Genomic DNA, 13,304 nt, shown 5'->3' with positions numbered 1-13,304 from the left:
TAAAATATGTACTATAAAAGTTATCTATATGACACAAGCACCATAGTCTGACATGTTATATTTTCCAAACACAAATGACTTTCTTTCTTCTGGTAAAAACCGGATAAAATTTAACACAAACAAAAATAAATAAATAAAATAAAAATGTACTATTAAAGTTATCTATAAGACACATGTATTTGGAAAATATAATAAGTCATTGACTATAGCGCATTTGTTATATAGATACATTTTATAGTACCTTTTTATTTTATTTATTTATTTATTATTTTTATTTTATTTCATTATTTTATGCAGAAGAAAAAAGTTATGTGTATTTGGACAGTAATTAATCATAGTTTTTTTTTTCTTCTGAAAAAATTAAAATGTAACAAAAATAAAAAAAAATAAAATAAAAGTTATGACACGTGTATTTGGAAAATATAATAAGTCAGACTACAGTGCATGTGTCACATAGATCATTTTTATAGTACATTTTAATTTAATTTCACTTATTTTATTTTATTTTATTTATTATTTTCCTCATAAGAAAAAGTTACATCTGTTTGGAAATTATAATAAGTCATAGACTACAATGCATATGGCTTTTTTTTTTCCTAAGGAAAAAAAATGATAAAATGTAAATAAAATAAAAGTTATCTATGTTACATATGCACTATAGTCAAAGACTATAGAATACCCAAGACTTGTCAATCGTATAGTTTTGAATGGGGAAAAATGCAACGTTCATTATGGCCGCGAAGCCCCGCCTTCTTAGTGAAAGAGCCAATCGTTGATTAGCAAAGTCAGCGCATCACTGCAGCTGCAGTTAGAAGTCCCGGTTGCTATAGAAACAGTCGGCGCTCTAAGACTGCGCATGCACACTGGCTCATTTAGCCGGAAAAATAAGCGTTTTTTAACGTTATTGGAGCACAAGGAACCATATTTATGAGGGAGTTCTTGTTGGATTTCATTGGAGATTTAAAATATGAAATTTAATCGTAAGTTTGGTGAATAGTTTTGGAGAATTTGATGTTTCCCCATTCAAAGAGATAGGAGCTGCACTTGCCTGCCCAAGTAGCGTTTCAAAGATGGCCGCATGAAGGTTAATGTCACACCATAGGCCACAAAAAAAGTGCCAAGTAAAAACTAATTCTATGAGGTAAATAATTCTCTGAAAACTTTGAACGTCAAAACAACATCATCCCATTTAAATATTTTCCAAAGTAATTTCTGAGAATAGACCGTCTTAATACTCAGAATTGACTTCAGTTTTTTTCCCCGAGTTTAAACACATTGAATGAGGCCAATCACTTTGATCCTCACCTCATCCTCTGCATATGAATGTATGAAAATGCGGGTAAGGGATTAGCCCTAATACCCTCAGAAAATAAGTCATGCTCATGTTTCAAATGAGCAGCGCGCTAAAGCCGGGATGGATAAATGCACCAGGCTCATAATGCCTGGATCACACATGTCCACAGACATGTATCTGCTTTCACCAATGAGGCACAGCAACTGCCGCCCACCCACTGACGGGGGGCTCATTGTCATGGAGAATATACCTTATACAGGGACGTTTGTGTGTGTCAGGACACAGCGGGGTGGGGGCTGCCATTCCTTCACCGTGTGGAATGAGAGGTGTTTCATTTTAGAACAAAGACTCACTGCAAAACAGCATGAACACAAGCGCAGGGACACAACATGCTGCTCTGCTGCTCACTGAGCTGGAGCCGTGCCGCTTTTCAAACTCATACTCTCAAGTTCTTGGTCTAGGCCTTCTAAAACAGGACATTAATAAAGGATGTTTGTCAAAAGTATTAGGATGAATAAATCTGGACACCCATTACAAGGAGATTTCACTGCTCAAATACCAGCATGAATTTCCAAAACAGAAGTTGGTTCATGCTGGTGAGTGGTAATTTGGTCCAGATTTACCTGGTGGACCAGCATGTTGTTCACCAGGAAAACCACTACGGCTATTAGAGGGGAACTTTGATCTTTGTATCCTTGGCTTTGATTGTTTAAAGGCCGACTTAACACCTATTAGTGTTTATGCCTGGTTTTCCAGTATAAATATCTAAACATGCTTAAAATGAGATTTAAAAAAAGATTTTAAAAAACTTGTGTCAAATATTTAGTATTTAAAAAATTACAATTATTTTTGAAGAATATATCTTGAACAACAGTAAATAAAAAAATAGCTATGAGCTTGAGAAAGTTTGGCCAAAAGGTTTGAAGTATTAAATATTAAATATTTTAAATATTAAATATGTACGATTAAAGATTGTAATGAAATGTAAACCAATGAGACCACTATAAATCAAACAATGAGAAAATGATAGAATTGATGGATAAAATGATAGAATGAGCAAACAACAGATTGAACGACAGAGCCAATGATTGAATGAGTGATAGAATGAATAGAATGACCGAATAATAGCAAGAATGACAGAATGAATGACAGAATGAGCCAATGATAAAATGAGTGATAGAATTTATAGAATGAGCGAACAATAGAATTAGCAACGGAATGAGAGAACGCTAAAATAAACAAACAATAGAATGAGTAACAGAATGAGCAAACAATAGAATTAGAAAAAGATAAAATTAGCGAACGATAGAATGAGGAATAGAATGAATGAATGAATGATAGAACAAGCAAATGATAACCTAAGCAATAGAATGAGTGAACAATAGAATGAGCGACAGAATGAGTAAACAATAGAATTAGCAATAGAATGAGCGAATGATAGAATGAACAACAGAATGAGTGAATGATAGAATAAGCGAGAGAATGAGCGAATGATAGAATGAGTGACAGAATGAGAGAATGATAGAATAAGCAATAAAATGAGCGAACGATAAAATAAGTGATAGAATGAGTGAACAATAGAATGACCAATAGAATAAGCGATAGAATGAGTGATAGAATGAGCAATAGAATGAGCGATAGAATGAGCAAACAATAGAATTAGCAATACAATGAGCAAGAGAATGAGAGAATGATAGAATGAGTGATAGAATAAGAGAACAATAGAATGAGCAAGAGAATGAGTGAATGATAGAATGAGTGACAGAATGATAGAATAAGCAATAGAATGAGCAAATGTTAAAAAAGTGATAGAATGAGTGAACAATAGAATGAGTGACAGAATGAGTTACAGAATGAGAGAACAATAGAATTAACGAATGATAGAATTAGCTAAAGAATGAGCAAACGATAGAATGAGCAAGAGAATGAGCAAATGATAGAATGAGTGACAGAATGAGAGAATAGAATTAGCGAATGATAGAATTAGCTAAAGAATAAACGAACGATAGAATGAGCAAGAGAATGAGCAAATGATAGGATGAGTTACAGAATGAGAGAATGACAGAATAAGCAATAGAATGAGCAAGTGATAAAATAAGCGATAGAATGAGTGAACGATAGAATGAGCAATAGAATAAGCGAACAATAGAATGAGCAAACGACAGAATGAACAAACAATTGAAAAAGCAATAGAATGAACAAACGATATAATGAAAAACGGAATGAGCGAACAATAAAATAAGTGATAAAATGAGTGAACAATAGAATGACCGACAGAAAGAGCAAACATTAGAATTAACGAACAATAGAACAAGTGAAGTGAACGATAGAATTAGTAATAGAATGAGTGAAACAGAATGAGCAAACAACAGAATGAACAATAGAATGATCAAATGATAGAATAAGCAATAAAATAAGCAACAAAATAAGTGAACAATAGGATGAACAAGAGAATGAGTGAATGATAAAATAAGTCATAGAATGAGTGAACAATAGAATTAGAGAATTATATAATTAGCAATAAAATGAGCGACTGATAGAATGAGCGAACAATAGAATTAGCAATAGAATGAGTGAACTATATATAGAGCGACAGAATGAGTGAAAAATAGATTTAGCAATAGAACGAGCAAACTATATATGAATAAGAACAAATAACTGATAAAATGAGTGAGCGATAGAATGAGGAATAGAATAAGTGAACAAAGATAGGAGAAAAATTCAATACAGATAGTCTGAAAGCAATTAAGCAATTTCATACTTGCAATATAAAAAGGGAGCAGCGAGTAGTACTGTTTTTCACTAAAAGGTAAAAAGTTTTTTGTGTGTACAGAGGAGGAGTCTGTGATCAAACTCAGTTTGTCCATCACAAAAGCAGCTGTCAGTGGAGTTTAATTCACTCTAAGGATTGAGATACATGCCTGTCTTGGTGTTTCCTCCCTTGTAGGTGATGCGCTGCACGGCGTCCAGCAGAGCCTCCTTATCGCTGTAGGAGCTGAGCTTGAACTCAGTCCTGGCATCATCACTGAACTGAACAATGGCCACCTGTCAGCCGTAAGAAAGTAAGTTAGTAGCCATTTATCACGTTTAAAAGCAATAGTACATCAATGTCAGAAAGTATTTCCACCTAGAATTGATTTTAAAGGTCATTTTTGTACTTTTCTAAGGGCATATTGTATTTTTTAACATTATTTAGTACTTTACATCATTATATTTTAATAATCTTTTGCTGTGCTTTAAAGAAGTTCACTTATTTCAATGTTTTGTCTAGCATAAATTTTCTATTTAATATATTTTAAAATGTAATTTATTCCTGCAGTGACAAAGCATCATTACTTCAGTCTTAAGTGTCACATGATCCTTCAAAATTCATTCTGTATAAGGGTATTTTTGTCACTTTCATTGTCATTGTTGGTTAATTTTTGAGCCGCAAGTGTTTTGCTCAGTCGCATAATGGTACATGGATTGCCTAAACCCAAAACCTTGTATTTACCAGCTCAGATCTTTAACCACTAGGCCACAAAAGCCAGACAAAAAAAGCCATGTCATGATGCATGAGAGTTTGCTGATGTTGAACCGGTTTGAGCCAAATCAAACATATTTACATGGCCTACAGCAGACGCCAGAATGCAAACATTTGTGTGTAAAAGAAGAAGATGTTTTATCCGTGCCATGTCCCTCTGTTTACTTTAGCTCCTGCCCTTGAAACGTGCTTATTCTCTAGTTTTCACATCCCTTGTAGTAGGTCGACTGCAGTGATCCCAAAAGGTGCTGATGGGTTGTGATGAAGATCTTCTGAGTCCTGGACTGACAAGTCTAGACAAAGGCTATTTTTATCTAATGTTCTCTCAGGCTACTGGGTTAAATGTTTGGTAGTGTGGTCTCTAGCCCAAATTAGAGATTCCCATGACGCCTCTGTCTAAAAAATTATCTCTGAGAGAAGCAAAAAAAAACTTTTTGAAGGAAACCAGACATTATATGTTCAAAAGCAGAGCGCCTCAAACTGTAACGCCCATGTGGCACATGACATGACTCTGCAAATTTACAACAGGCTCTACTAAAATTTGATGTAATTTATATTTTTATGGTTTATGGTCTATATACAATTTAAATACAGATCTGTTCCTTGTAAAAAAGGAATGTGCTTCATTTGTACTGAATACTGAACTAACATACTAAACCACATGTAAAATACTTGGTTTTATTTTTAACTGTAGTGTGTTATTTGATGTTACATTTGAAATTCCTATACAGTTGAAGTCAAAAGTTTACATACACATTGCAGAATCTGCAAAATGGTTTTTATTTTACCAAAATAAGAGGGATCATACAAAATGCATGTTATTTTTTTATTTAGTACTGACCTGAATAAGATAATTTACATACTGTAAAAGACATTCACATATACTGTAGTCCACAAGATAAAATAATAGTTGAATTTATAAAAATGACCTTGTTCCAAAGTTTGGTAACACTTTATTTTAAGGATCAGGAATTAGACAGTAATTAATAACTGCATTTGTAAATGACTAGTTATGGACTTGTATGCCATTACAAGCTATTTATAAGGCCTTTATTGGCTGTTGTCTTATGTTGGTTTTATAGACCCTTTATATTTGTTTCTGTCCTAACAGTGTACTAATTAGCTAAACATAAAACAAACTAATAGCTTGTATTGTGCGAATTACAAACTTTATAAGTTCTCAGTACACTATGCAAATGTGTATCTTATAAGTATGAAATAAATATAGAATAGGAATTTCATCAGACATTTAAATTAGCTGAAAAACAGTTACACAAAAGCAGTCTTCTAGCAGTTGTTCCATACTAATAAATGATTAATAAACAAAATATTCCCCATTCCCTTAATTTATTAACAGCTAACAAGCACATTTCTCACTAATAAATGCTGTATCACTTCAGATTATGTTCCCTATTCTAAAGTAGAAAAGAGACATGAAAGATTGCAGTGAAGAATTCTGTCTTTATTGTTTGATGGTTCAACAAGAGAACAAACTACAGATGAGACACATCTACAAACTTTCATGTCGCTTTTCTACTTTAGAATAGGGAACATAATCTGAAGTAATACTGAATGTATTAGTGAGAAATTTGCTTGTTAGCTATTAATAAATTCAGGGAATGGGGAATATTTAGTTTTTAAATCATTTGTTAGTATGGAACAACTGCTAGAAAGACTGCTTTTGTGTAACTGTTTTTCTGAACAGTTACACAATACAAAATGTTTTTCTGTTATTTGAAATGTCTGTGATGAAATGCCTATTCTATATTTATTTTATACTTATAAGCTACACATTCACATAGTGTATTGAGAACTTATAAAGTGTGTAATTCACACAATACAAGCTATTAGTTTGTTTTATGTTTAGCTAATTAATACACTGTTAGGACAGAAACAAGTATAAAGGGTCTATAAGACAAAAATAAGACAACAACCAATAAAGGCCTTATAAATAGCTTGTAATGGCATACAAGTCCATAACTAGTCATTTACAAATGCAGTTATTAGTCATTAATTACTGTCTAATTCCTGATCCTTAAAATAAAGTGTTACCAGTGATAGTTGTTCATGAGTCCCTTGATTGTCCTGAACAGTTAAACTGCCCGCTGTTCTTCAGAAAAATCCTTCAGGTCCCACAAATTCTTTGGTTTTTCAGCATTTTTGTGTATTTGAAAATTTTCCAACAATGATTTGTGATTTTGACATCTCTCTTCACACTGAGGTCAACTGAGGGACTCATATGCAACTATTACAGAAGGTCCAATTGCTCACTGATGCTTCAGAAGGAAAAAATTATGCATTTAGAGCCAGGGGACGAAAACCTTTTGAATTTGAATATCAGGGTAAACTTCTGGGAAACATGTAAGTATCTTCTGTAGCTTCTGAAGGGCAGTACTAAATGAAAAAAATATATATATAATATTTAGGCTAAACAAGAAAAAATCACTATTCTGTTCAAAAGTTTTCACCCGCAGGCTCTCAATGCATTAAGTTTCTTACTGGAGCATCAGTGAGTGTTTGAACCTTCTGTAATAGTTGCATATGAGTCCCATAGTTGTTCTCAGTGTAAAAAAAGGATCTCAAAATCATACAGTCATTGTTGGAAAGGGTTCAAATACACAAAAATGCTGAAAAACATGCATTTTATATGATCCCTCTTACTTTGTTAAAATAATTAACATTCTGTAGATTCTGCAAGGAGTATGTAAACTTTCTGTATTTCAATGTAAAAAAATGCTTCAAAGTGCCACTTAAGTGAGTCAAAAAGCATGTGATTTAAAAAAGTGATTTAAACTAAAATGCATTTATATTTATTTACTACTGATGTGTAGTTACCAAAAACATTCATTCAGTTTGCACTTAAAGGAATAGTTCACATAAAAATGAAAATTAGCTAGAAATGTACTCATCCTCAGTCCATTGAAGATAAATTTGTTTCATTGGAATAGATTTGGAGAAATTTAGCATTACATCAATTGCTCACCAATGGATCATCTGTAGTAAATGGGTGCCATCAGAATAAGAGTCCAAACAGCTGATAAAAACATCACACTAACCTCCCATGTTTTCTTTGTAAATAGTGATTGATCTGTGCATATTTCTCTTCTGATTCAGACAAGATGATTTTTTCATTAGAGAATGCCATTTCATGGATACAGGACTCATATTTCCGCCAGAAGCAATGGTTAAAATGTTAAGAATTAAGTTTAAAATGTCTTAATTATGGATTTGTTTCTTAAAAACATGCAGATTTTCACTTCACAAGATGTTAATTGATGGACTGGAGTTGTGTGGATTACTTATGGATTATCTTGATGTTTTTATCAGCTGTTTGGTCTCATACTGACGGCACCCATTCACTGCAGAGGATCCAACGGTAAGCAAGTGATGTAAAGCTACATTCCGTAAATCTGTTGATTTCTAATGAAGAAACAAACTACATCTACATTTTGGATGGTCTGAGGGTGAGTAAATTGTCAGCAAATTTTCATTTTTGGGTAAACTATTCTACTATTAAGCATATTCTTACACATATTAAGTACATAATCTTCTGTAACAAGTATCGTTTTTCAGTACACTTAAGTATACTTTTTTTAAGGGGAGCAACTTGAGAAAAATGACACACAGTTTTGCTGTTAGCTCATGATAGTTGTTTTTTTTTCCAGAAAAATGTTGTACAATGTAAACAAATAAAAACAACATCAAGTAGACTGAAATTGACAAATATTTCACGTGCAGCATACCTGTGTTCCCTCGGGGCCAATCACATCAAGCGCGCCAGTTGTGCTGTACAGGAAACGGATAATCTTCTGAAAGTTGTCATCTCCGATACTCCAGGAGCCGTCTACAAGGAAGGCCAGGTCTGCCTTGGCTGCTTTGCAAACTGAGAGAGAAAGTTTGAAAGACAGAGCAAGAGAGAGAGAAAGAGAGAGAGAGGAAGCAGGTGAAAAATCACTAGCTAAAATAAGAAATTCTCATTACTGTGTAAGCGCTGCAGTACAACAGATGTCAAATGATTCCAAACACTTCCCCTTCTCACTGACAGGATCTCCATCACAGCTAGCTGGATAAAACAAGGAGGCTTAATTAATTCCCAGATACCTCTGCTATACTCTCTGCCAGACTGTTGCTTTGCAGGTTTTTATGGCTAAACACATACACTGTCTGTAACCTAAAAATGTGCTTCAGCTGGTAACATCTAAATGAACTGTTTTTATTCAAGTCGAAATATTTAGTTACTGAATCAATCTTAACACATTAGGTTATATCAATAAATCACATCTAAATGAATTTATTTTTATTAAGTGCTAAATGCTACATACTTACTACAGTAATAACTGCAAATTATGCATAACTGCAAGCAACAAACCCTGGCCAGACCCTAACCTAACGAAATACATACCAATAAGCAATAAGTGATGTAACATCACCTTAAAATAAATGTGCTACCTCAAAGTCTTACTGTACTTTAGCAGAATCAAAAACGTTCAGAGCATTTCATCGGCTGGACGTTTCTAACTAAAAGAGTTGCTGTTGTGAGTCTGAACAAGAATGGCACTGAACAAGACAACTTGTTTGTGAATAAACTAAAAGAATCAGGCATTGTGCTCGTAAACAACTTGAATGAACTGGCAAATCTCATTAGTGTACAAATTGGGGCATCACATTCAGTTTGTCAATCTCATTCAGAACAAGAGGATAAATGGGTTGTTCTGGTCATGAATGACTCTATGAATTGTAACAAACTGGTTGAGTGATTCAGTGATTCATAATAACAAAGAATGCTCTCTTATAGCCAAAAAATATCAACTACTATTTTTTTAAAGAAGAAATCAATGTTTGGCTACTAAAAATTCAGTTTTGCTTTTTACAAAACCTCAAACCTTTGAATGGTGGTAACCCAGTGCTGGGAAAAGTTACTTTTAAAAGTAATACATTACAATATTGCTTTACTCCCTAAAAAGTAACTAATTACTTTTTTACTAATTACTAGTTAGATTTTATAACATTTGCATTACTTTTTAAATCTGGGTAAGGCTTGGTTGTTTGTTTTTAATATAAAAAGTTCTACTTTTGACAAATGTAAAAGCTCTTTTACACCAAAAGCCTCAGGCTGAAGAATAAGTAGATTTACATCTGTTTAGTAGAATGCAGAAAAAGAAAGTTCAACACTCTTCAGCAATATAAAAAGAAGAAAAACAAATGTTAGTTTCTTTTGAGTAATTTTTGCTTATTAGTATGGTTGAAATGGATCATTGAAGGTCAGCAGCAAAGACACTAGTTAATAAAATGGGATTAAATACATAAAGGATATTAGTATTATTTACCTATTTAATTATTGCAAGTTTGCGTCATATTCTGAGTTGCATTTCACTGTTTTTATTCATTTTGAGGAATACTGAATCTGTTTTTTGTAAGTGAGAATCAATGCATGTTCACAATTATTATATAACTAAAGGTTGTTGCATGACTCGAGACTCAACTCAGACTCGAGTCCCAAATTTGAATACTTGTGACTTGACATAATCAAAGAAGACTTGCGACTCGACTTAGATTTTGACAGCAATGACTCGAGACTTGACTTGGACTTGAACCCTGTGACTCGGCAAGTTTTTATGGCCTACCTTTTATCCCGATGCGGCACAGACGTGCCTGGAGAAAACGAGCGTGCATTTGAAATAACGAACTTGAGCGAGCAAAAGACGCGACATGTGAACGGCCCCTTAGACATTTAAATTACACATAATCACTATAAACCACTAATAATAATAATAAGAAGAAGAAACACGATGTATATTGAAACAGCAGTAGCCTAATAATTGGCTAAAAAAAAATATATATATACTTACTATAGACTATTATTGACTTTAAATTTACTGTAGCAATTAATACAGAGACACTCATTTAGGCAAACAGCTCTAGTGACTTATTTAGGACTTGAAGCTTAAAGTTGAGGACTTGCAACTCGACATGGACTTGCCCGTCTTGACTTGGGACTTGTCTGTCTTGACTCGGATTTGACTTGAGACTTGAATGCAAAGACTCAAGACTTACTTGTGACTTGAAAAACAATGACTTGGTCCCACCTCTCACTAAAGATAACATCTTACAATTTCTCTAAACATGGGGACAGGAGAGCTTTCAATCAATAAATGGGAAAAAAGTAACTGGTATTACTTATTTGAAAAAGTAACTCAGACATTTTCTTGTAAATTAAAAAGTATTGCATTACTTTACTAGTTACTTGAAAAAGTAATCTGATTACTTAAGTCCCAACACTGAAGTAACCTGTAAAAGTTTCACTGACTGAATCAGTGATCAAATCTGACAAAATCTTAATTAAGTAAAGAGACTCATTAGGCTCACTGGGATTCATGAAAATACCAAATTTTTTCTTGCTCTGACACAATACTTATTTAAACAGCAAGAGCTAAACACATAGTCTAAAAAAGCTACGAAACTCTTATTTTGTTTTCACACTGCAAAAAATACTTTTCTTACTTTGATTTTGTGTCTTGTTTCCAGCCAAAATATCTAAAAATTCTTAAATCAGGAAGGATTTTCTAGACAAGTAATAATTGTAAAAAGTAAAAATTTAAATAATCTGCCAATAGGGTAAGAAAAATAATCTTGTTTTCTGTTTGAAATAAGTTTTTTTTTCTTGCCCCATTGGCAGATTATTTTGCTTGTTCTAAGCAAACTCACTTAATTTTGACTTTTTTTTTCTGAAAACAAGAAAATAATTTGTACTTGTCTAGAAAATCCTTCTTGATTTAAGATTTTTTTTTTTTTTGATATTTTGGCTTGAAACAAGACAAAAAATCTAAGCAAGAAAAGCATTTTTTGCAGTGCATATGGTCTTTAAGGTAACAAATGTTAAATTTTTTTACCATGCCACCTTTCTTTAATAAGAGTAATGTGTAATATGCAGGGCATTCAGGCGACTAAACAAAGGCCCAAAGATGAAGCCATATAAACATAACAAATAAATCTAAAGAAGCATTTTGTTTCAGGCCAAGAAATTACTCTGGTGTTATTTTATGATGCACCATAAGTATTCAACCAGACAATGAAACAAATCTAAGCTGGAAATGAGGAATCTATAAAAGATCTACATAAGAAGGCTAAATAAGTTCTGCATGCTTTTATCAGGTGTGTTGGGAAGTCTCAGACATATTTATTGAGTGTGCAGTGGCTCTGAGAATAAGAAAAGGTTAGCTGTCAGCAAAGATGTACGTTAGTGAAAGGTCACACAACACATAGGGACAGAGCCAGCAAACGGGGAAAAACAATGGCAGACAGGCTGTTTTTTTCCCACACTGGTGTCCTACCTTCTTTGGCTGGGGGGATGGTGGGAGGAGGGACCGTGGTGGGTGGTGCGGTCGGTGGCTGGGTGGGTGCTGGAGCTAGAGAAACAACAAAACAATACATAAACCAGAGCAGGGCCTGGCTGTCTTCACTTTATTGCACACACAATCAGATTTGTGATCTCAACGGAAACCCAATTGTACAAGAAAAGAACACACTGGTCTACAGACGTTGGTTCAATCTGTTTCTCAGGCAATGATTGAGTGTATGTGATCAAGTGAGCATGTTGTTTTCACTTCAGTGGCTGGAAATGACCTGTATCATTGAAGTGTTACTACCGCCTAATTGACACGCTAACGTGTGTTACATACACTGAAACTTGCACAGTGTATATTGAGATTTTAGTCAAAAATATCTACTAAAAACAAGATTATGATGTGATAGACAACAGTAGAACCAACTGAACAGATTGTATCCTTTACACTCTCATTTAATTCACAATTACATATGGTCTACAGTGTTATATTTTGCCATGAAAAAAATCTATAGTTATGAGAGTGTATTTACCGGTTGTCGCCATTGTGGTGATGGCAGGACCTTCTGTGTCCTGTAAAAGAGTATAGACGCTGATCTTGTACTTGGTGTTGGGGGAAAGATTGAAGAAACACTGTCTGGATGCACCGCCACCAACCCTCACTTCCTGTTTCTTACCATCTGTGAAAAAAGTTAAAACAGCAGGATTGGCGTTTAAGCAACAATCAAAGTAAAATAAAAAGCAATCACAAAAGCTTTCTCAAGCAAACAATTGTGCTAATTAATCAGACAGTACCATTCAAGTCCTCAGGCTATAAACGAAGTCGAAGAAATGACAAAAGTGGCACCACAGCAGCTTGAAGAAGTGTTGTTATTTTTAACAGGCATATGTTGTTTCTCACAAACTGGTTGTTTAAATGAAAGAAACCATGGGCAAATTATGTTTTGGGAAATGAAATACTCTCTCTATTGAAGCCCGTTTCTGCCACTGGGTAAAAATTAAAAAAGTTAAAAAAAAATAATTATGACTTATTTTCTCAGATTTGTGTGATACACACTCGTAATTCTGACTTTTTTCCCAGAATTGTAGGATATTAACTCGCAATTGCAAGAAATAAAGTCATCATGTAAATGTCTAGGTTACGA

General features: G+C 33.8%; 1 protein-coding gene across 1 annotated transcript in view; it reads right to left on the bottom strand.

Moving 5' to 3' along the window:
- col14a1a (collagen, type XIV, alpha 1a) overlaps positions 1-13,304 on the bottom strand; it is a 207,893-nt gene that overhangs the window by 79,610 nt on the left and 114,979 nt on the right. Inside the window, exons 29-32 of the mRNA XM_073847829.1 lie at positions 12,693-12,839; positions 12,149-12,223; positions 8,561-8,700; positions 4,216-4,339 (exon numbers count right to left, since the gene is read on the bottom strand). Coding sequence (XP_073703930.1) covers positions 4,216-4,339; positions 8,561-8,700; positions 12,149-12,223; positions 12,693-12,839 — 486 coding nt within the window. The remainder of the gene's footprint in view (positions 1-4,215; positions 4,340-8,560; positions 8,701-12,148; positions 12,224-12,692; positions 12,840-13,304) is intronic.

The sequence above is a fragment of the Garra rufa genome, chromosome 9, assembly GCF_049309525.1.
Source record: "Garra rufa chromosome 9, GarRuf1.0, whole genome shotgun sequence".
Lineage (NCBI taxonomy): Eukaryota > Metazoa > Chordata > Actinopteri > Cypriniformes > Cyprinidae > Garra > Garra rufa.
This window is presented reverse-complemented; position numbering and strand designations above follow the sequence as displayed.